The sequence below is a fragment of the Acanthaster planci genome, linkage group LG21 (genome assembly GCF_054643075.1).
Source record: "Acanthaster planci isolate LZ-2023a linkage group LG21, COTS_SCS, whole genome shotgun sequence".
NCBI classification, from domain to species: Eukaryota; Metazoa; Echinodermata; class Asteroidea; order Valvatida; family Acanthasteridae; genus Acanthaster; species Acanthaster planci.
Window position 1 is genome coordinate 4,734,278 of NC_141797.1, and position 24,059 is coordinate 4,758,336.

Here is a 24,059-nt window from a genome sequence, read left to right on the forward strand (position 1 = left end):
TGGGTGGCACAGGTGACTCACCTTGGCTTGCCGTTCGGTCCGGCAATGCCAAGGGAACTTTTCACCCTCCGGGGCCATCTCAACCCACAATGGATGACAGTTATACTGTGAGTTTTGCTTCTGGTCCTGACCTTTCTTCGTTTATTTCTGGCTCAGGTTAGTCTCTGAATGAGGATGAATCCTTTTCGGTGATTTTTTTTTGCTGTCAGAGTCTCGCTTAGATCTTCTACATCGAGAAATGATCCAAGTCCTGGGGCTGCCTACCCTGTCACCTCCTGACAACGAGGGCGTCCCTTGTGCAAGTGTTGTTTACCTGGTGAGACCTCATCTTCCCCTCCCCTTCATGGGAAGTTGAGCGTTTAAATGAGACTCAAAGAGGTCTACGTGGGGCCTGTCAGTTGCTCGGAGGAGGGCACAGACCACCTCTGGCTGAAGAGTCCACTCTGTCAGGCGAACCCTGTCCTAAGAGAGATTGAGAATTTAGGGAGTGGAAGTAATGGTCTAGGAAATAATACACATGTATTGGTAATCTTGTAGGTATGCAGTAGTAGACTCCTCCCACTCTAGGTGGGGGGGAGAGTCTCGTCTATATTTCATTTGTGTAAACCATTCTCTTGCATCTTTACAGAACATCAAACACTTTAAAAGAGGTTTAATATTTCTGTTTGTTTCAGCGAGCTTTGCCTGGGGATAGTCTTATTTCTATGCCAAGTCTCAACCCCAGTGATGTGGCTTTTATCATTAGCCACAACCTAGCTGCCAGGAATCGGAGGGTCACTACCGAGCAGCATGGAGTGGTCATGAAGGCATGTGAAGATAATGCCATCCCTCTCTACGTGTCCCTGGCAACTGAAGAAGCTGCCAGGTGGTCCAGTCACATGACTGGGAGGGCACTGTTCATGCCAGTTAATCTGAAGAAGTTCGTGAACCGTGAGTATTCAAGTCTCAAATTCTTTAGTGTGACATGAGTGAAAAATATTCATGCATTAGCTTTCAAATTTTGAGCTTTCTCCAAGAATGTTCCACACACCTCATAAATATTGTTACCTCTGGACGGTTGACATTTACTGTTAACATACTGCTGCATGGGATTTAAACCAACCAGCTCTCTCAAACATACTGAGTTAATTGATAAGACAGCAGGAGACTGTTTTGCAATCCTGCCTGAGTAATTAGCTTGCTAAGGATGAAGTGCTTACAGTGCTTTAAAAATTACATTAATAATGGGATAAATATGTGCTTAGCCGGTCTTAAACATGTGTTTAAGTCTAGCTTGGGAGAATAGACAGCTCGGGCATTATCAGCATTCCTTCTCTCGGAAAAAAAGTTCAAGACTGGCCAAGCTTGTATTTATTCCCATTCATAAATACCTTTTTATTCAGAGAGTTGAAAGAAGTCACCATGTGATGGATTTCCAATGATTTTGTTCTAAACTGTTGCTTCATTTTCCCAAGCCCCCCGTCCATATATACCATTTTATAGTATATTCCTTTTGAAAGTTGTCCAATAGAATCCCCATCAATGAACTTGGCGCACACAGACTCCTGACCAATCAGGCCCGATTTAACTGTTTCGTAACCATGTGCCAGCACATAATTAATTCAGCGGGCATATCACTTTCCAGCGGGCATTATCAAATGTTAATACACGGTCACGTGATGTGTTTCAACCAGTAGGAATAGAAAAACTGTCCCAGGTATTTATGAATGAAGGATAAAGTCCAATAGTAGACCATAACTATGGTTTGGGGGCAATTTATCATCACCATTTTCCCTGTTTGTTGTTGTAGTAATGGACTTAAACTTACTTTACTTGTAATTAAACTACATCTTTGATTTTTGAAATTGAATTAATTATGCTCTGAATGAAGTCACAAGTAGAATTTTTAAAACTTAATCCTCATTTTGATAGAATCTTTGGTGAAACTGTGCATGTAATTTCTTACTAGACATTCTGATCCACATGGAGTCTTCCTTTGGTGAGCCTCTGGTCCGTCGCACCCTGGGATACATTACTGCTGCTCCAAGTGGACTGTCCTGGTCAGAATTGGAAGACCTTCTGTCATTGGATGACGCTGTAATGAATGATGTGGTGGCGTATCATAATCCATTGCTACGGCGCCTACCACCTGCATTGTGGTGTCGGCTTAGGGCAGAGTTGGAGAAGTACTTGCTTGTGGAAAGGGTGGATGGGTGTTGGACCTACAGGTGGCAGCACAGAGAGTTCCATGAATGTGCTACAGAGAGGTTTGGACCTTACTGCATAAGTTTCTCATACTACCATTTATATCCACTCAAATCGAACATGTCTTTTCATTTCTTTAAAGGTGTCATGATGACTGCACAGCTCAGCTGCTAGTATTAAACAAGGCTTGCTTTTCCCATTTCTTAATGTATTACAAGAAATTGTAATTGGTTTTCTGCACAGCTCTAGATATTGGCAGATTCAAGAAGGTTGCTTTCTTTAGGGCTACAAAATGCATGATGGACAACTTTTTATGAAAATCAAAGGTCAAGCCATTTATTTACATCCAGATAACCATAACATGGAACCAAGTTGGTCTACTTTAAATAAATATTACAAGATGCTTTTTGTTGTTGGGGATATGTTAAATTATAAGAACAGGTTTTGATCTTTGGATGTAAATATAAAACACTGAATACTCAGTGTTTGTTCGAGAGCTTGTGAAAAAGCTTACTGGGGTGGGACTCAAACCCCCAACCTCCTGCTTATAGTGCAGATAAATTACCTCTGAGCTCTCGGGTTAGTTGACCTAACTAGGTCAGATGTAGCAATGGGTACTGCAGATTATTACAAGAGGGCAAAACCTGTTATTTAGGGCAAAACCCCAATTCAAAATTTGAATAAATATTTGGTTTAACAAAGAAATTGAAAGGGGCTGGATTTGAAAATGTACTTCATGTCGAACATTGTACAGGTGCTCCATCCAACTGATTAACAAGCCTTTGAAAGTCCCCAGTCTTGGAGAGACCTAACAAAGAAGCTACTGTCCATTTTAAGGACAATTACATAAATAAAAGTATGTGTATTAGACACCCTCAGAGACCCTGACATCAGTGTCAGGGAAAAACCCATTCTTAAAATCATGTCTGTGAGCTACAGCATGTGTTTATCATTTTCTCCTCCTTGCTGTATATTCAAGTAATCATTGGTTAACCAATTAGTTTTAAATGATTATTTGATGGCAGGTATCTGAAGCAGAAAGACAAGGCCCCTTCCTACCACTTAGCCATTAGTGAGTATTTCATGGGTAAATGGGCAATGGTGAAGAAACCTTACCCAGGCAATGATGGTGGGGCTGATCGCTTAGTTGATCCTATGCCACTAGTCTGGACTCATTTCTTCCCAGATGGTAAGTTCTGAGTTTGCATCTTTATGATTCCTGATCGTTTTCTGAATGCTGTCTGGTGTTAACGTGAAGAATTCCTCACAAGTGTGCTTGTTACTGTCACAGAATTCTGTCTCGTGCCTGAGTTGGGCTCTAGTACAACCAACCTTGCACATAACTACTGCTTGATTCAAATACCAAACATAAAAGGGCTTGCAATGAGCATGCCATAGTACTTCCATACATAATTACAATCAATTAATCTTCTCCAAGCCTATTCATGAGTAGGGCCCTGTTGAGTGCCCGGATACGTGCAACCTGACTGCTGATTATGGGTACCTTGTTCCTGTGCTTGAATAAAATGGTGGATATGATAATATGAAACAAATGCCAAAAGCAGAATAAGATTTTCAAAAAGTTACCATATTTTTATGTTTGCACGAAACAGACTCCACCAGTAACCTGTGGCATTCGCATCCACTTGAAGCAGATTAAACATGATAACATAGTATAGCATGATAAACATAGATTGGCTTGTTAACTACCTTGCATGTACATGTCGGTGTCCACCTGGCCAGTGAGACAAAATTTCCATCAGTCTTCATTCTAACAGATATTTGTGATGTGTTATTCAAATTTGCCAAAAAAGTTGGAGATGTGGCAAAATTCCACCACGACAAATACATGCTACGACATAAGACAAGGCAATGGTACCAAAGTTGCATGTGTTCAGGTGATTGGATGAGCTTAGCACAGTCGTAGAAGCTTGCAAGATCAGTAATTTCCGGACTTTCCTTCCAGTACGAGTTGAACCACAATAAACATCAAATTCAAAGTAACAGTAGGCATTGTGCAAGCCACTTGATGATATCATTGGCTTAATACAGAACGGAAGGTGTGGCTACGCCAGACGTTACAATGGCACAGTCATGCACTCACATTCCATGTTCACAGTTGATTTCAGTGAATTCATACCACACACTTGTCATATGTAATGAAACTTTGTGGCCGCCTTGCATGTATGTATAGATGCGATATGTCTATGTCTACAGTATACGTACATGTACACACATATGTACTTGTACAAAGAGTGATGTAAGACTTCGGTGCAATCTGAGTGCACTTTACTCGCTTTTCGTTTTGTGTGTGTTGCACTTTAGCTCCCAGTGGATACATTCTATGCACCATCAATACCATGTCACAAATGCCAAACATCTGAGCCAACCAGCTTGGTTTGGTTTGGAATTTGATGATTTTTTGTTTGGTTCAGCTTCAGCACTAATGTAGACTAATCTAATTGCCTCAGTCAGAAGATATCACTGATGTGGTGCAGTCCTTATCAGCATCATTATGTCACTCTGACATTTGATGTACCTGTGCATTTTCGCAAACAGTTTCTTTAAAGGAGCATAGAAGGCGTACTCATGACCGGTTCACAAATATAGAATGATCCAGCACTCTGCTTTTGGTAGCCAGGGTCCAGTGCCATAGGGCTGCTGCTAAGCAGAGTGTAGGAAATGTATGCTGAATCAATATGTAAATTACTGCTTGTGAGTGGTGCTCTGCCAGTGTTTGCTTTACACATAAATTCTCTAAGAAATATTTTATGCTGAACAGCTCCATAAAGTTGGACCCTGGCTCTTCCAAATGTGAAACCTTCACAGTGACAACCACTTTCTTTTGTTCATAGGTATGCACAGGCAGGTGTATAACCTACGCAAGCTGAATGAGCTCCCTTACCACCTTCTCCATGCCTCCCAGATGGATAAGCTCAAGACAGAGGTCCTTGTCAACTATGAGTGGACACTGACCAAGCTGAAGGCCACTGGGCTGCGGTCAGTCCTGGATGACCTTCAAAGTGCCCTTATTTTCCAGCCTAATGACGCTGAGCTGCGGCTGATGAGTGAGACATTGCAGCTGTCAGTTGGGGCACTGCAGAAGAGTATTGATCAGCTGGGTGCACAGCTGATTGGCCGGCTTTACAACCTGATCAAGGCTGACAAGCCTGCATCGGTTGGGGACCCCAAGAAATACCCCACGGTAGCTGTCATGCTGGCTGGGCTGAATCGTAGCTCTGTCCCACTCCTTCTGCCATCAACCACATGCCTTGCACAGCCTGGTGGAGTGCTATTTGATCTGTTAGCAGGACACACAGATGTCATCACAGCAGTCACAGTATCATCAGATAGTAACATTGCAGGGACAGCATCTAAGGATGGTTCAGTCAAGCTGTGGGACCTCAAGAGCAGGAAGGTTGTGAAAACTGTACCCAATGTTGGAACAGAGGTATTGCAATGATCTGTTACTGGGATTGAGAAAAGATACTATCTCCAAATACTTTGAAAGGGAGTGCACAGTGCATGTCAATAAAGTAACTATGGAAGGCCAGTGGATAAATAGTTTTGGTTTTGTTTTGGGCATAGTGACATCACTAGTCAAACAGCTGTAACAACAGGATATCTCCTGGGAATATCCTCTTCCCAGTGAAAGTTTGCAAATGTGGTAATTTGATGTGCATCCACAGCACAGATAAACTAATAACTTTGACATAGCTACAAAATAAGTCATGGGCAGTATGATAATATTTTGTCCACATCACACAGTAGACACCTGCCATAAAATGGCTGTTACAGACTGCATCAAATCTGTCTGACTTTATCACCTGTCAAAAATGAACAATCTGAAATATCATGAATTTGGAAAAGGCAAGGAATGTATATTCTACAGAATGATTTATTATTACCCCTGCAGGTTGCCACCATTCGCTTTGCTCTTAAGAACCATGTTCTGGTCTCTGTTACCCACAACACTATCCATGTCTGGGACCTGGACACGTGCACATGCATTAAAACTCTGGATGACGACATCGACCCACCTAGCATAACCATCGCAGGTGATGACCAACAGTACCTGTGTGCTTTCTTCAGTGGCACTAATGCCATGCGGACCTGGGAACTAGGGGATGGAGACTGTAACCTGGTTTGTAGGCGGGAGATCTCTGGGCAGGGAATCCACAAGGATGGGTCAGTGTGTGTCTCTATTACCTCATCAGGAGAAAAGGTCCTGTATGCCTTCAGGAGTGACAACAAGGCTTATGTTGTGAATGCCAAATTAGGACAGAGGGTATGTTATCTTCAGAAGGATTTTGTTAGAAGTTCTCTTCAAACCAGATGAATGTCAAATACTTTTCTGATATTGGTACCTTTTTGCCCTTCTTTGACTTGGGCAAGAACTCCTTCCCTTCTTTTGTGTTTTCATCATTGTACCTTTCCCAACTGCAGGTTGATTAGCAATAACCAAATGACAGGGCAAAAACATACAGATTATTAATACACTGTGTGTTTGGGTGCATGTACACTGTACACGCAGAAAATGGTGCTAAATGACACATGAATATCAGTTTTAAAATGTGCCAGTTTTAAACATTTCGCCTAACTATCTGTTGGCTGTTCATATGAAATGACACTGTACATGTATATTTGAAAATCGAAGAAAAGTGTGTTTTCAGTTTATCCCCGCCCATACTTTTCTTTGTTTTGTTTTGTTCAGGCCTTGAGGATGTGCACATTTCCTGAAAAATATCAAAGTTTGCGATAATTTTTGTTTCCAGCAACTAGAATTTTGATACAAAAGTCATGTGATACAAAAGTAGATTTAGAAGTATTTTTTGAATAATTAAGGTTGAAATGAAAGTCCTCTGAATAGACATGGTGAGATGTCTCCTGAATTTCAGGGGACTGTTAATGCGTATATGTGCTCTCAGGATTGAAACCTTTCTCTACTCCATTTAGTATTTAAAGATCTCAAATCTACATTGAAAATGTTTAATTTAAATTGAGCTAATCAAAGTTGTGCCTAAATTCCAAATTTAACAGATTCCAGCTATTGTAAACATTTTCCTGCATATCTATGAGTACTATAAAAAATCATCACATATTCTCTCAAGTCCTGCAAGCCCATCACATGTCATCCACTCTAAAGACAGTCTCAAGCTCATAAAATGTATTATTGCACAAAATATTTTTGTCACTGTAAATCTTGTGACTCTAGACACGTCTTGAGACTGGATTTGTGACAGACTCCATTAGAATTCTGATATCCAGCCACTTCTGTCAAATCTGCTATGTGTGTCACTTGCAGTCTCTGAGTCATTGCATTCCTTGTTCTTTCAGTTACATGAGCTAAAGCCCCCCAGCCAATCGGCGTCCATCACAGCTCTGGGTATATCAAAGGACTATTACATTGTTGTATGTCGTTACCTGTATATGAAGCTGTCTGAGATTCATCATCTGGAGCTATTTGATATCAAGATGGGGAAGTATGAGCGAGCCGTCAAAGGTATCCCTTCTGATTCTGGGGTTAAAGCTTTACCTGATTATCTGAACCCCAGCAGTTAAAGAAATAGTCCAAAGTTCTAGGGGTTCTAACAGCCAGAAATAGAATTTGCATTATGAGAAAATACACTTGTACATGGAACAAGGAAAAGTTTGTACATACGGCATAAAATTCTTTGTGTATTTGTGTTTCTCTGGGGTGTGGGTTTAACTGTTTGCATAAGCTATTGCTGTCATTATCAACTGTTTTTGATACAATCTATTTCAGTTTTGAATATGTGTTCCGTTGAAACATCCAGTTTCTGGTGTCTATTTCTAATCATTTCCTTCTCAGATTATGACACCAGATAATGAAATTATCATCTTTGAACATAAGCAACTCTATCTAATTACTTTGTTCCACTCACTTTAAAGAAGCATTTAGTAAAAAGCACTTTTTTCTCAGTCTAGAGTCCTTTCTAACATGTAAGGTTTGCCTGCTCTTAAATTACTTTGCTGTGAATGGCGCCAGCTTGTGGCCAGAGCCATTTCTTCTAGATTTTGTGATATTGCAGCCTCCAAAAAACCCTGGATTCTGAATATTTGTGCCTTTGCTTTTATAAATGTCGTTTTATATTTGTTGTATTAAGTTAATGGCAATTCATTTTCTTATGCTATTTTACTATGTGTATAACTTTATGTAACAGTATAATGCACACAGGAAACCAATTTCATGTTTTTTTATGTGACGACATAATGAATGAAAGAAATGAAATGCTTTTATGTACTCTCTCATTCCTAGGTTGCACTCATGATGTGATCAGTGAGCTGCACGTCAACAAGATGGGCTCTCATGCCCTCTGCCTGTGCCCATCGGCCCAGTCCAACACCAGTCACATATCAGTCTGGAACTTAGAGACTGAAGACCACAAACATTTGGCCAAACATGCACAGGTACTAGTCTCTCTCTCTCAAAATAAGGCCATATTTGAAATGGACATTGTGTCTTTGTCTGCACCTGTTATCTGTAGTACATTAAAAGCTGAAGCCATATCTTTAAAATCCTGGATTTGGACATGACCCAATAATATCAGTGCTCCCTCTGTATTAAACCTTCCTCTAAAGCATTCTACACAAGGAAAATTATAGGAGGGTTAATGTATTTAAAGCCATTTAAATTTGAGTGAAACTTGTAAGCAAGTCGTTGTCTTATTTGTCACAGTTTTGACATCTGTTGAGGGTAATGAGAGTCGAAGTCAGAAACGAATTTGAAAGGCACAGTCCATTATTTGTTATGTGTACATTATGTTCCCTTGGGTAACAAAACTATGCAAAATGTAAAGAAAGGCACCTAAGAACAAACCTGATGACATTTCAGCTAAGTGAATACTGTATATTATGACAAAAATGATATGCTAGGATTTTGATTTCAGATGAAAAGTTGCTTAGTCCTGTTTCACATTGCCTATAAATTCAGCATTTGGAATACATTCTCATGATCAGCTGAACATAGCTATGCAATGTCATACACTGAACCAACAAATTATGTTTATGGTAAGAGTGTGTGAGTCATGGGCACACTTAAGCATGCTTCTAATGGCAACTTTCCAAATACATATTTAGACCTATTGTTTGAAGTAGTCTTCTTTTGTTGTTTCTCCAAAATGACAGCTTAACAGAAAAAAAACAACAATTTGGGGAGGTATTCTCTGTGACGGACTTGAATCGGGGTAAAACAATAACACATTGCAGTGCATTGCAATATGTATATATAAGTGTATATATATTTGCTGTCTTGCATTTTTCTTTTTGTCGTTGACCCATAATGATCACATGACAGGACAACGTAACCGTGTCTCAAACTCATTGTTACACATCGCATCAGCCACTGTTGTATATTTGCGTGCACAATACCCTTCAGTGCACAGGACTGCTATCACAAATGCATGGACCGCTATCACAAATGTTCAAAGATTCTTTTGCCACCCTCAATACAGAGATGTGACAAAACATTATTGACTGCAATTTCCTTTGTGTACATTTTCAAAGCTAAAGTGAGTTTTCAATGTAATCTCTCCTTGACAGATGTCCACCATGGGAGCTTGCATTGACCTCAACTTCTGCCTTAGTGCTTCCAGACAAGACAAGGCACTACGCATTTGGAACATTAGCAAAAGGGTCAATGACCGAGAGGGCACTGATTCCAAGAGCAAGAAACGTGAGGGAGTGTCAATCCTCGTTCCAATGATCAATAACCCCAGATATGTGGTAGCCAAAGCCATCGACAATGGCCCACTGAGTGTCTGGAATGTGGTGAAGGGGAAATGCTCAGGAAGTGCTGTCCGCATTGAGCGTGGCCTGGTAGACCAGCATGATGTCATCTTGATCCGCAACCACATGGCCGTGATTCTGGCAGACAGAGGCATGTCATCTGTTAGTGAGAAGCCCACGCCAGTATTCCAGACAGTTTACATGTACAACTTGAAGCTCAAGAAATACTACAGGAAACTGACAGGTGTCTTCATTGTCCCGTCTCCAGCTCATGAGTACAGAATCCTTGAAGGAGAGCTGCTGCTGGGATTGTCAGAGAGCCGTGATCATCTCATTGCATGGAGTCTAGTGACAGGCCACATCAAGTTCCGCATCAAGAGCAAGTTTAAGGAGCTAGAGAGGTGGCGGGGAATGCGACGAGAGGAAGAGGAGGAGGTCTTGCGAAAGTGCAGCAAGAGGAGCACCAGCGCCCTGATGACACCTTGGGATAGACGCTCAGAATCCATGACGGCTAAGCAACGACGACGGGACAGTGAGTTCTTTGAGGAGAAGAAGCGGTTGGAGGACCTGCGTAAGGAGAAGGAGAACGCAATCGAGCAGTACATCATGAGCCAGGATGAGAGGATCATTGTCTGTTGCTACTTTGCCCATCACATGTGTGTCTTTGATGTGGAGAACCAGAGCCACCTATGTACCCTTGAGGATGAGAACTCCATGCTGTACCTCTATAACGCCGCTCTGACACCCACAGGGAGCTTCCTAGCTCATGCCAACTATGATGATCGGGCCAAGTGCAGCTATGTCACCCTTTGGGACCTTCAAACTGGGCAGGTCCGCAAGCGCATCAAGAATGAGGCCAATGTCTGCTGTGTTGGCATTAACAAAAATGCCACTCGTGTGTTGTTTGGTAAAGAGGGCGGCAGCCTGAAAGTTTGGGATGTTCGCCGAAAGTCCACCCTGAGGAAGCTGCGGGCATACAACAGCATGAAGTTGACCATGGACAGCAAGATATTCATGATTGATGATGGTGCAAGAGCTGTTGTCTTTGCCAATGACATCTCACTATGGGATCTGGACCGAGCCTCACTGATTGCACTCTTCACCCCAGACATCCGCATCACATGTGTGGAAGTGGTCATGGGTGGTCAACTCATTGTGATGGGCCTGAGAGAGAGTGCTGACCTGGTGACGTTGAGACTCCGAGGTCGTGACATCAAGGCAGTGGATCTTGGGTCTGGGGTTGGTGGGGAAGAACTGTTTGGAGAGACAACTGGTGACACCACTGAAGAAGAGGATGAAAATGAACATGATGAGGAAGGAAGTGAGACTGCCTCAACCAAAGGATCAGAAAAGACTTAACACATCAATGAAGAAGCTCTTGGGAAAACACTAATTAACATTCCATCCTTTCCTTACTCTCTATACGTGGAATTATTGCCAGGAACACCAGTCTTATCAGCCTTGTCACCTTTAACTTCACCAGGTGTGCACTTAATAATATTAATACTGTATTTAAACATCTGGAGTATGACCCTATTTAGACAGGGTATTAGATCACAAATCTCGTGCAATCTAACCAGTCACAAGACCTGTTCTAAAAGCCAGCAACAGATTGTGTGTTTGTTCCCATGTTATGGAGTACTTTTCTTAAACATTGGAACAAAAGATACCAACGAAAAGTTCTGTTTGCAACATTTGATTGGCTGTGCAAGAAAAAGAGAACACTACAGACATCATCTACACATTCTAAAACATGTTTGTATCCATCCAATGTAAAATTCATTGCAGCCTTTAAGTATTCAGCATTGAAGTTGGACAAAAATTGCTGTATCAGTAGGGGCACAAGGAAAGGTGACTATGCCCCCCCCCATTATGTGGTAGTACTCCGGACTGAATATTAAGGGAGGTGTTGACATCATATAAACAACACCATTATGTATGTATTAGGAAGAACCAAAGGCTATGATGTGAAGGCCAGAAAAGCATGCTGAACATCAGTGTTTAGCAAAAATACAAGTAGTTTACCTGTCACAGTTCCATGTTCTGTCTGTTGTAATCACCAGTACCCAGTTTTATTCTACTCACCCTACGTATTCTTTGAGGGGCCGCCTTTCACTAAATTTGGGTGTTCACCCTCAAATCAATTAAATTGTGACAGCAGTACTGTCTTTTGAACAAGAAAAAACAGTCAAATTGCATTGGTTAATATGTATGCAATTGATGGAAGAAATTTATTTTTTTCCTGAATGGATTGATGTTGTGTGGCTATTAGGAAATAAGGATTAGTAGTAATGGACTTGAATTGATCATGCATTGATTCATTGAGGATGCTGGGAGCTCCTTCACTATACTTTTGCCATCATACAGTTAAAATATTGATTGTAAATACATACTTCCCTCGTATATGTTTGGTAAGATTTATACATCAACATTTTTATGAATATGCCAGAAATTGTTGTTGAAATGCACCTGAGCTGGTTAAGAACTGTGAAGGGTCCATGTAGCTTTAATCCAATCAGAAGATGTCTTCCTTTTCGTTTTGCGACAAAGCTATTAACTGAAATCAGATTTTGACATTGGCACGCAGTATTTATATACAAGCAATCATGTACAGACTGTAAATACCAAAAAGTGTTTTGTAGTTTTTTTGACTTATTTTAAATTGAGTTAACAGTACATTTTCCTATAAATCTAGTGATGATAATAAGTGATATTACATCAACTTATGTACTTATCAACTTATGTGATTTCTACCTTTCACTTCACTTAGATAAACTTAAAGGCATTCGAGTCCAGAACAAAATTTGTTCCCTGCAGCAATTTTTTTCATTCTGATTTTATCTAAATTAAACTAGCAGGAACTGTGTTTTGTTTCTTTGTTTTATTTTTTACATTGCTTGGTTCTAATTTATATTTAGTAGTAATACATAAATGTTAAAATCACATAAATTGATCTTGAAAACGTTTTGCTAGGCAAGTAGCAGTGATAAGTGATAGTGTGCGGTGTAAAGGCTAGTTTCAAAACGTATCTGTGACCCTGGATTCTTTTGTCAAATATGATGTAGAGATTTTGCCTAACGTCCTTCTTATCTCTTCGACTATTAAGGGAGTGAGGAATACTTAAAAATATACAGACAATAAATGAAATAGGTGAATGTCTACATAATGTGTTCGGCGTCTGTCTCCCTAGCCCAAACATGGGTAGGTATTGGAAATATTTTATCTAAAAATTGATTTGAGAATCTCAGAGAACTATTGACAGATAGTGAAATTTGGAAAGGAGTATCTTAACTTTCCACGATTATAGATGTGAAAAGCTAGACCGAGGCGTTCGAACTTTTTTTTTTTCGAATTGGACTTGATCTGTTGATCATAAGCCGATCAAATCAAAATTCAGGACAGCTATCGAATTTTTTTAAACCAAATCTGCTAATTTTAACTACAACTTGAAATGGAACCCAGTTGTGCAGATGGGTCATTCTGTTGGGTCCGACGTGTGACATTTTTTCGTCTGTTACACCTGACGTATACTTTGACAAGGGATAATCTTGGAACTTAAGGAATGAGTTTTAAACGTTTACAAAACATACGCCAAATGTTACAGATGGGGAAAATTGGTCTCCAAAGGTATAGAATGACCCAAATACTAAAATAAAATACTTGGCCTTTGATAACGTTCATGCCCGCAAAATGATGAAAAGAAACTTTATCACGCACTTCGACCATGATCAGAATGACTTTTCGCGGGAGGCGTTTGGTTTTGGTGGGCCTATATTAATATAAAAAGGGAGGGGAAGAAATGACTCATTTTTTGTCGCCTAAATCCCTCATCTAGATTGACCCTTTGACCACGATGCCAGTTGACTGGTACCGTACGCTTACTTGTAGTCGGCCTGAGTCCCATCCAACTGACTGGGCATTTAGAATTTTGTGCGTCTGTGTGTCCTTCGATTTTGCTATCCACAGATACTTTGGAAGGCCAGCATTTGAAATAAAGATGAATCATGCAAGTGTTCTGTTTGTGGTAGAGACGATCTTCTCAACCTAAGGTTCTTCCTCAAACATCGTCATCATTCAAGATCAGAGAAAGGAAATTTAAAGAAATTTGTTATTAAATATGTTTTAAAATTCATATCCTAATATGAAGGAAGTTTTATTTACAGTAACTTCAAACGCTTTGGACGATGTGTAATGATGTTGAGAACCAGTCTTATTTCGAACGGTATCGCTGGTTATGGACAATTTTGAATTTATGCGTGATGCATTGTAGAGAACACAAGTAGAAGTTGGAACAGCAAGAAGTAACATTCCTGTTCATTAATGTAGTGATTTGAGTCGATTTTTACAAAAAATCTGCCAATTACTGGTGGTGAATAAAAGCAAACACAACACGGAATAGTGCGAAATTAGCTGTGCGTAGTACGAGAAAACGGTTTAAAATCGTGTTGTGATTTGTTAGACTTTGACGTGAATGTACAAGGATAATAATAATCTTAATTTGCATAATTATGGACTAGGGAGGAGCAACATGCTTTTTTTGTTATTTTTTTGTTCAGTCAAGACGCTTAAGTTCTGTGTTCACATAATATGACTTTTATGCTTTCATGAAGAACTTGTCATAAAGTGATGTGCAAACGGACCTGCATAGCTAACAGCTCCACGTCGAAACCCAAGTATGCCTATCTTGTTTACGTTCCCAGGGGCAGTGATTACAATTTATCGACTTCACGAAGTTGCAAGCCTAGTGAGAGGATAGCTTAATTGCAGTTTGCAATCAATAGCAACAATGTCAAGGTGGTGAAGAGCGACTCGAATGTAAAGGCCAGAGTTAAGGCAAGTGGGCCTTTCACCACGTTCTGAGCTATTGAGAAGAGTTTGTTGATATTTGCCTTTAGGACCTTTGCCGATCAATCGATTCTGTAAATCTCCGAGATAATAGTACTGGATTGTAAAGGTCTTGTTCATTCAAATTTTGTGAAGAAAACTAGATTCTCTCAATCACGTTTCCCAAACCGCTCACTGAAAAAAGCTCCTATTTCTTGCATGACTCACATGAATTGTTCACATGAATTGATGCTGTTGCTTTTGCCATGGGAACACGTAGGAGGGGGAATTTGAACTCTAATGAGGCCGGTTCATATTACAGGTGAATGCAAGAGCGAAGCAAATATGTGACCTCACCAGAAATTTGCCGTGATATTTCGCTAAGTTGCAGCGGGTTCTACTTTTAAGAATTCTCAACGCGAGCATTTCATCCGACGTCACAATTTCGTGTTTGCTTTCGCACAAAGCACGAACTGGCCTTTATAATAATCAACCGATAATTGATTTAGACTATAGATATTTATATGGAAGAGTATAAGGGCCATTTGCAGAAAACAAAAAAACAAAAAAACCCGTTTTTCGAGATACTATCTCGCCGCTGCTAGTTATCTCGCCGGGGCGAGTTAGCTAAAACTAGCTCAACTCGCAATATATTAAGACTCGGCTTGGATACCAGACCCAATGATTCCCAATCAAGGGTCCTGTATCACCCAATGTCCACGTGACCAACACTCCCCCAGCCTTTCCGAAAATAGTCGAACTTTTCCTGTCCATATTAAATTCAGTTTAACGTCAACGCTTTTTCTTTCATGCTCCTCAAAATTGTACAAATTGTTACAAAGATTAAAATGAATGAAATTGGTAGCCAAATGAGTAAAGGGAAGAAGAAAAAAACCATGCTATCGGTAATGTTCGGCCATTTCCACCCTCGTCTGTACCAACAATTTTGTGAACTATTCGTGGTATACTGGTCGGAGTACGCCTTCCACTACAAAGTAGAATTAGGGTCAAAATATTGGAACATGTTTTTGTTAAATTGAATGCATTTTAGTTTTAAAGCTAAATGTGTTTTAAGCTGATGTCATTTTTAAAAAGCCTGTATTTTAGAAGTTTAGTAGATATTTTTCAAAAACCGAACAAACTCTTAAGGATCTCGTTTCTTTTTTAGATTCCGAATCGAGTGAATTTTTAAAGAGTGAATGAAGTTTTATATACTCAACGTAATCTCTAGGATTGAATGAATTTTTAAAGTTCGAAGTTCTTTTAAAATAGAACAAACAAAAACTTTATGATGTGAACATTTTTGTTGAAATTTAGACATTTTTTACAACGAATCGGCTTACGTATTTTACGATACGATCTGATCTGAGAAAGCATCCGAATTGAGAACGCACCCAAAACCCGCGTGTAAGGAGTATTCGATTTTTAAGACAGCATTCTGCGAAAGCCTCAGAGTGCTTCAAGTATATTTTTTTTTTAAGTGAAGCATAGTTTCCCAGATTGTTTTCACAAGTTGCTTTTTATTCGTGGTTGGTTATTAATTTGGATTTATGTTAATTTGGATGCCCTCTCATTTAGGATCGCATGAGATTTTGTGTAAAATACGTGTACCGATTAGCTGCTTTACGCTGAAAAAGTGTTCCCATTTCCAAAATATGTTCAATGTATTCAAAAATATTTAATTTCAATCTGAAAAAAATTTTGACTCTAAAAATTCGTTCCAATCTTGAAAAATTTTGGCTTTGTAGAAATTTACGTTTTTTGAAAACTCCTGGGAATCTAGAAAATACACTGCGTCAATGGAAATTCACCCACTCTTTAAAAATTCATTCGAATCTAGAAAAAAATTTATTAAATCCTCAAAATTTCATTCTGCTTTTGAAAATTTATTTTCCTAAATTCCTAAAATACGAAAATTTAAAAAATGGCATTCACTTTAAAGTACGCTCAGTTTGAAAAATGCTTTCCATTTATCAAAACATGTTCCAATATTTTCAACCCTAGTTCTGCTTCGTAATTGGGGAGTACTCCGACCGATATAACCCGGACAGTTCACAAAATTTGGTACAGACGCAGCCGGAAATGCCCGAATATTAACGATATCATCCGAATGGTCTTTTTCTTCTCCCTTTAATCATTCTGGCTACCAGTTTTATTCATTTCAATCTTTTGAATAATTTTTACAATTTTGAGGAGCATTAATTAAAGAAAAAGTGTTGACGTTAAACTGAATTTAAATATGGACAGGATAAGTTTGGAATAGTATAGTTCGACTATTCCCGGAAATCTGGGGGAGTGTTGGTCACGTTGACGTTGAGTGATACAGGACCCTTGATTAGAAAAGCAGTCGGGATCATTGGGTGTGGTATTCAGGCTGAGTCTTAATATGTAGCGAGTTGAACTAGTTTAGCTAACTCACCGCGGTAAGATAGTACGTGTATCTCGAAAATATTATTTTGCTTCCGTAGATTTATGTATCTACTGCTATTATCTTGTCTTCTGTGTTGCCTGTGCTTCTTTTATGTTCTGCGCTTCCAATTTCTCCTGAAATTTCCGCAGATCTCCAAGAACCGTTGCTAGTGCTGGTCGCCTGGCAGAGTTCTTATGGCAGCACCTTCTGCCTAGGTTTCTGATATACCTCAGGTCTTTGTTCGTGAGAGCAATGTCTTTCAGCAGAATTCCAAGGCTGTACACGTCACTGGCTTCACTGCATTTAGAGGTGCCTTCAACGATATCTGGAGCGATCTGCTGGCAATTTTTGTAGTAATGAGCCTTCACGTTTTTGCAAAATTGGTTTAGTGGAGGTGGTTTGCTGATCTTACAGGCTTTGCCCAAGTCAATGATTTTTGCAGTAACTTGGCCGGTAAGTGGGTCTGAGCACACCAGGGCGTTGCCATTGTGAAGATCATTGTGCAGCCAACCTTCCCCGTGCAGTGCCATGAGACCTTGAGTGATGTCGATGGAAATGCGCGCTCGGTCTACTGTGGTCAAGAGGCTTCTGTCCAACATACAGGTGTGGACACTCTTTGTCTCATGGGTTGTCAAGTCTCCTACAAACTCCATGGCGAAAGAGCTTTCATCTATGATCCCAATGAATCTCGGGAATTCACGCAGGCCGTTGACAGCCATCATGGCCTTGATTTCCACAAGCATCTCTCGATATGCTTTCTGTGGCAGGCCGGAGGTCTTTAGTCGTTTCACTGCCATGAGGGTACCGTCTGATTTTCGTCGCATAAGTAGCACTTCCCCGAAGTCGCCCATGCCCAGGCGTAGCGGGCCACCCTGGGTATTCAACACGCTTTCGATGTCGGATGGGTCCAAACACGGGATAGTGATGGGTGAGGTAGGACTACTCAAAGTAGACGATGCTGAGGAGCTGCCATGGGAGGACTTCTGCTTCTTACTCGCACTCTGGCCCTCCTCTGGTGACGGCCTCGGTCCTAAATTTAATTTCCTTAGCAAATGGGGATAGAAATCATTTTTTTAATGCAGCGGAGCTTCTTATGCCTATTGTAAAATAACTTACTTCACTGTTCAAATATAGAAAAAATTGAGCAAATATCACTTGCGGTTGCACGTTTAAATCGGACTGACTATGTGAGATATAATCCATCTAGAAAAACTGAACTGAAATAAATATCGATATGTCAATCATCATTATGTCTACTTGGAAGAGCTTGCCGCAGACTGTTCAACAGGGAGATCCTTGATCACACACGAGACCAGCATCTATGAAGATTCACGTATATACATGTATGTACAGGACAAAAGAAAGCGAACTACCAAAAAGGAGCGCCAGAGATCTCAACAGCCACTCTTGGCAAGATAATGTTCATGCCCCCACACTGTGGCCATTCATTATGCAGAGATAAGGTAGGTCTTATTAGCCATTGCAAACACATCCCTCTCGATGGTGTGTTCTATTTTTATTTTTAACTCGCCTGAATTGACTTATATCACATCCTTTCACTTATCGCATTAATCTTTAGTGGTCTATTTAATTCTATTGTTGAAGATGGTCCTCTTCTCATGGAGGATGAAAATTCTTCTTATTTTTATGTCAACTATAAACCATCCTCATGTTTCCAAAAAAATGTAATATAGTTTGTGTATGTCTAACTGTTTTACGTGGAACAGTGTCTTATTTCGGCACTTCCTTGTTTGTTTGTTTGTTTGTTTGTTTTCGAAAGGACTGGACCCTTTTTTTAACTGACGAAAAAAAGCCGTTATTGTATAAGCTACCGGTATGGACCTACCGTTTGCAAGAGACTTGATTGGTTAAGCTCAGCAACTGGGTCAGAGTTTCCGTATTGTGTACTGGTTTGCTGGGCCCCGTCTGACACAGTCCTTGTGGATGGAAACTTGGAAGCGGGAGCTTGGTCGTGGGTCTACTGGGAGGTGTTGGTGGTAAGATGCTTCTGAAATTACAGCGGTGAAATTGCATTGTTCTAAAAGCTACCACACAGACTAAAGTTGGAAAAGGAATCATTATTTGTCATGTTCATTTGCAAACCACAATTTTTTTCTAGAGAGAAACGAAACCCAAAGATGTAAGAATTAACTTTTTAAAACAAAGAAAGTTGTTTTCCCAATAGGGCCTAGTTGCCAATTGTCCAGTCAACTTAATAATTTTAACTTGTTAAACGAGCGAGCTAGTTACTACTTTATCTTTTGAAACCTGAACGACTCTGTAGGAATTTTTTTCTACACCAGATAAGAACCCGAATAATTTTACCTTATGAAAGCACATCTGGGATGGATACCGCAAAAGCTCTGGTTGCGTTTCTTTAACAAGCTGTGTTCTGACTCGGATACCCGAGACGTTGATGGTCTGTTGTCAGAACTCCCGAACAACATTGAAGATTCTACCTTCCTTTTCTTGAAGGGAAGGGGATATTGACAACGGTTTGCCTGCCTTTTACCAAGGTGTTGTAGGAAGTGGAAAAAATACAAAGTGAAAATATAGTTTGAACAGTTAAAAAGAATGTTTGTGGAATAAAACTCTCTGAAATTAGTATTTGTACCTTTTGCCCTCAGTTGTATTGAGTGATGGCTTCCCCACACCTCTAGTGGTGTCAGTGCTTATTGTCTGTACGCCCACCGTAATATGCTGTGTGTCCAGGGTTCTTACAGCCTTCTTCTGATCAGAGAGAAGAGGCGACATCTTTCTCTTGAGATTCTCAGATGGAGGAGTAAGGATGACCCCCAAGTGTTTCCTGCAAAAAAGGTTCAAACTAAAGAAAATGTCGTGGTCTACTTCAGCCACAAGGAGTATTTTTTTATAACCGTCGTGTTTTGTCTCCACTGGAAGCAGTTCAGCAAGAGACAATTTAGTATTTGGAGGTACTCTGACTAATTTAGAAGGGGAAAATGAATGGTTCATGGTATCGTGGTGGCTTAAAACTTTTGACATATTCAAACTCTTCCAAATTTGATTCCCTTTTATTCTCCATCATACGGAACACTGCTGCTTATTGGTTGGAGTGTTCCTTTACAATTAGACAAGGTTTTTAATAGTACACTATCTCTTACTCTAGAAGTACAACGTGAACTAAGTTCGCGTATTTGGTACTAAACCGCGATTGACTCGCGCCAATCATAGGAAATAGTTTTTTGATCGCTTTATATCGCTTATATCGTTTAGAATGGTCTCGTCAAGGAGAAATTTCTTTGGAATACCCTTCTTGAATGTAAGGCCCTCTGTGCTCTATTTTGTTTATTTACCTCTTGGAGGTGCACTTTCTAGGTGCCAGGGGTGGTGCTGCTCCTAAAGGAGCGGGTGGCCTCTTAGGTGTGGCACAGACCTCTGATGTTGAAGATGCCACGACACCTGTAAAGGCACTAATTTGCTGCTGAGTGTTTCTCTTGTAACAAGGGGGCAGCTCAGTACCCCTCGTAGGGCATTTTGCAGATAGTGTTGAATCCAGGCGGATCTTTCTGTCCTGCTCCCGGGTAATTCGGGAGGATTCACAAATTTGGTGACGCAACTCGAGTTGTGTTGCCTGCCGGGTCTTTCGCACGGGAACCTCTGCCTTTGCAGTCTCCCTATCGCGAGGTAAGTTTTTTATGGCTTGCTGAGCCTCGGAGGTCGTTGCCCGGAGATCGCTTCGGACTTCATCTTGGAGACGACTGTTTGCTGCCAGGCCTTGGGCAGCCGTCAGAGTAGGGTCATGATATTTTGGTAGTTTTTTTGTCATGACACTGTATCCAAAAGTTGTCAAACAATATCGTATTGTCATGCTCAAATCTCCACGTTCCTTGACTCATTTTTCCAATCTTATCCATTTGCCATATGTAATGGGCCATTTAATTCAAGTTGTCAGCGTTTTCCTTTCTCCTTTTCCGTTTTAAACCAGATGTAAATGCTTACTCTCAATTACAAAGAAATAGACCGTTACGATAATTTGTGCAAAACGTGCAACTGGCAGTTACTGTTTACCTTACTCAAATCATCTTCGATGTGGACAAGTGGGCGCCTGAAATGTTATCTAAGATAATAATGAATAGGCCCCTACTGCGCTGAAAAGCCCAGATCTGTTTTTGATGATCATCATATATCGAAACCAAACAAATTTAGACTGCACTTGATTCATGGGCGTCCACGGCAGGATTTCATTGGCCATTCAAACAAAGTATATCATTAGGGTTGCGGGACCGTATTGCTATGGGAGAAGTCTTGTCCATTCTGTCAGTTTGCTGGTACACGTTCACGTATTAGGCCTACCTGAGATGTGAGCCTTCTTTGACAGCTTTCGAGCGGGACGTCCTACTGGGTCCAGTTCCTCCATGTTGGATGTCATTGTGAGGGTCGGAATCTGGAGTTCCAATTAGCCGATAGAATCCAAGGGGTGACATGGATACCACAGGAAAGTTACTCAACTCTGGCCTGTTAAAGTTTGCAAAGAATACAGTATTTTAAGCTAGGACACCGTAGAGGTTTAGACAAGATAAACGTGCATGATTGATTTTGGGATTGATTTCTGTTTTTTTATTGTTGTTGCTTGGAGGCTTGGAACATCACCGTTCAAGCGTTTCCAAGGTGCAATGTTCTTTTTCGAAAAAGTTTGTTTGGTAGGAATTGAGATATTAAATTACCAAGACGTGGCCAGTTTAAGTAAATAAGAGCAAACCACGTGTACTAGTCTAGAGAATGTCAACTTGTGGGATAAAATACTGTTGATGTAAGCCATTCATACCACTGCAGCTGTTGCGTGCGCGTGGAGGCAGTAGAGGGGGACATCCTAACGGGTCTATCCCCTCCTATGCGGGTCTCCCTGGAAGCCATGGAGGGGGACATCCTGACGGGTCTATCCCCTCCTATGTGGGTCTCCCTGGAAGCGGTGGAGGGGGACATCCTGACGGGTCTATCCCCTCCGTTTGTCCGAACTTCCTGGTGAGCATTCGAACTAAAAAGACAGCATAAGAACTGGAAGTAAGAAATGCAGGTCTCGTGAAGACTTTTTTCTTACCTATCTTAAGTCTACTCTGTAAGATTTTGTTTGGCTCTAAAATTTACTACATTAATAATTATCCTTATTCTCTCTCCTAAGCCGTAACATTAATTTTAATCTTGAGCGTCTTCTTAGTGCAATGTTTCTGCCTCTAACCTGTACTAAAATAACGGTACAAACTCTTGGTTTAAATTAGTGGAGTGCGATTTTGCTACAGAAATGATGAAGACGTGGTGGATACTGTTTCTGAAACATAAATGTGTGCATTGCACAAATGTGCATTATTTTAACAGTTCGCTCAAATTAATCTCAGTAAGTGTTATGTAATAAATCATGCAACAAATCAAACTTAAAGAAAACCGGCCACAGAGACAATTTAAAGTGTACTGTCTAAAATAAAGATTGAAAAGAAATACAGTTTGGCACTGGAATATGAAAACTTACTTTGCATAAAAGCCCAACAGGGCTCTTATGACTTAATTCTAAGGGAACTGTGTAGCGTGTTTTTCTGTATGTTTTTGTTTACTCTGCTGTTTGGTTTAGTTTTTGCTTTGTTGAGGAAACAGCTATTAGATCCTAAGTGTTGCCATAGCAAAGAGTTTTTTCTTACGATATTGTCAATATCCCTATAAGCTGTTGTCCAAAGGGAACACTCCTCAATTATTATTGTGTGCACTATTTCAGTACCATGAGAACATCTTATGAATCTGTAAAAAATTAGGCAAATTCCATAATATGACTTTTAGCTTCCTTTGTGAATCGTAAAGATATGAGATGGCTTGAGAGATATGTGAACTTTATAACTGTTTTATAGCTTTGTTTGCACAGCCTAACGTACCTCAAAAAGCCTGCATGTATGAGTAGTATTGCATAATGCACCAGTCCTACGGGTTAGTATAATATAATTTCGCACCTAATTCATATTTAGGGCCTCCACATTTTATCAATTATTGATTAAATTCACTGACAGAATCATTGGATCAGATATTCCATCTGACAAATCTTTTTCAACACAGCCCTGTATCGAAGTTTTATTCTTTCAACTTTGGAATAATTTGGAGATTTAAAATACGGAATATTATTTCAGCCCCCAAATTCAGTAGCATAAAACAAGTTGCCACTGCAGCCGAGTTATTCCGTGCATGTTGTCATGGTTCCATTACACGTCACAACGAACAAAGGTCGAAATATTCGTCTGAAATAGGCATTCGTGTAATTTTTTTGTTTCCAAAACTAATAAAAAAGGAAAATACTCAAGACCTTGAAAATAACTTACCGTGTTTTATCTGAACGAGTTCTCGAAGTTAATGGATCCATTATGGAATCGCTAGAATCGATGGTAAAATCACCAGATTCAGTTTCTTTCGTCGCAAAATGCAACTCAGAAGGAGCTCCTGTTCGCACGACAAGCGCCAAACAAGAACAGGGCATGCCCAAAGCTACCTGGGTGCTGTTTACTTTCTGCCGCAAAGTAGTAACGAGGCGCTTTGAAAAGTGCGCCAATTCATTGTGACGTCACAAGAAACCGCGTCGCACCTTTACTTTCTTGGGGGCGCTGTTGTAGGCGTCGAGTCAAGTTCGGGCGGCTTGTTCTTGACACGGGTTTCTTGTTCTCGCGCTCGAACAGTTTGAACACGACTCAAGAACACTGTTCTCGGAACAGGATCACACACCACCTCCTCGTCAGGGTTTTACAGGAACACACAGAGAAAATCGTGCGGTTTTGATTTTTTAACAGTTGCAAAAAGTAGAGAGATGGCTTACAAAGCCAGAGACAACATGAAGTTTTGCAAAATTAACATCGATCATTTTACGTAATACTGCAAAGAATGTTCCTGATTAAATAGAAAA

General features: G+C 40.3%; 2 protein-coding genes across 9 annotated transcripts in view; one reads left to right on the forward strand and one right to left on the reverse strand.

Annotated features, from left to right (window-relative positions):
- Window positions 1-13,099, forward strand: part of LOC110981600 (uncharacterized) — a 51,274-nt gene extending 38,175 nt beyond the window's left edge. For all 7 annotated transcript variants that reach the window (XM_022239268.2, XM_022239269.2, XM_022239270.2 and 4 more), the window contains 8 exons: window positions 675-930; window positions 1,949-2,246; window positions 3,210-3,373; window positions 5,040-5,635; window positions 6,101-6,472; window positions 7,522-7,687; window positions 8,465-8,616; window positions 9,748-13,099. In XM_022239268.2, coding sequence (XP_022094960.2) covers window positions 675-930; window positions 1,949-2,246; window positions 3,210-3,373; window positions 5,040-5,635; window positions 6,101-6,472; window positions 7,522-7,687; window positions 8,465-8,616; window positions 9,748-11,292 — 3,549 coding nt within the window. In that variant the 3' untranslated portion in view covers window positions 11,293-13,099. The remainder of the gene's footprint in view (window positions 1-674; window positions 931-1,948; window positions 2,247-3,209; window positions 3,374-5,039; window positions 5,636-6,100; window positions 6,473-7,521; window positions 7,688-8,464; window positions 8,617-9,747) is intronic.
- A 152-nt stretch (window positions 13,100-13,251) lies between these two features.
- Window positions 13,252-23,641, reverse strand: LOC147795701 (uncharacterized). 2 transcript variants are annotated; one of them, XM_087131028.1, is made up of 8 exons: window positions 23,485-23,641; window positions 21,954-22,163; window positions 21,482-21,643; window positions 20,482-20,958; window positions 19,782-19,973; window positions 19,493-19,675; window positions 19,014-19,175; window positions 13,252-18,211 (listed from the first exon to the last, which is right to left on the reverse strand). In XM_087131028.1, exons 1-8 carry the CDS (start codon window positions 23,637-23,639, stop codon window positions 17,245-17,247), a joined length of 2,508 nt encoding a protein of 835 aa, XP_086987154.1. In that variant the 5' UTR covers window positions 23,640-23,641; the 3' UTR covers window positions 13,252-17,244. The 2 variants fall into 2 exon arrangements, with proteins under 2 accessions (XP_086987154.1, XP_086987153.1); XM_087131027.1 differs by having other exon boundaries at window positions 19,782-19,991.
- Between the last annotated feature and the right edge of the window lie 418 nt (window positions 23,642-24,059).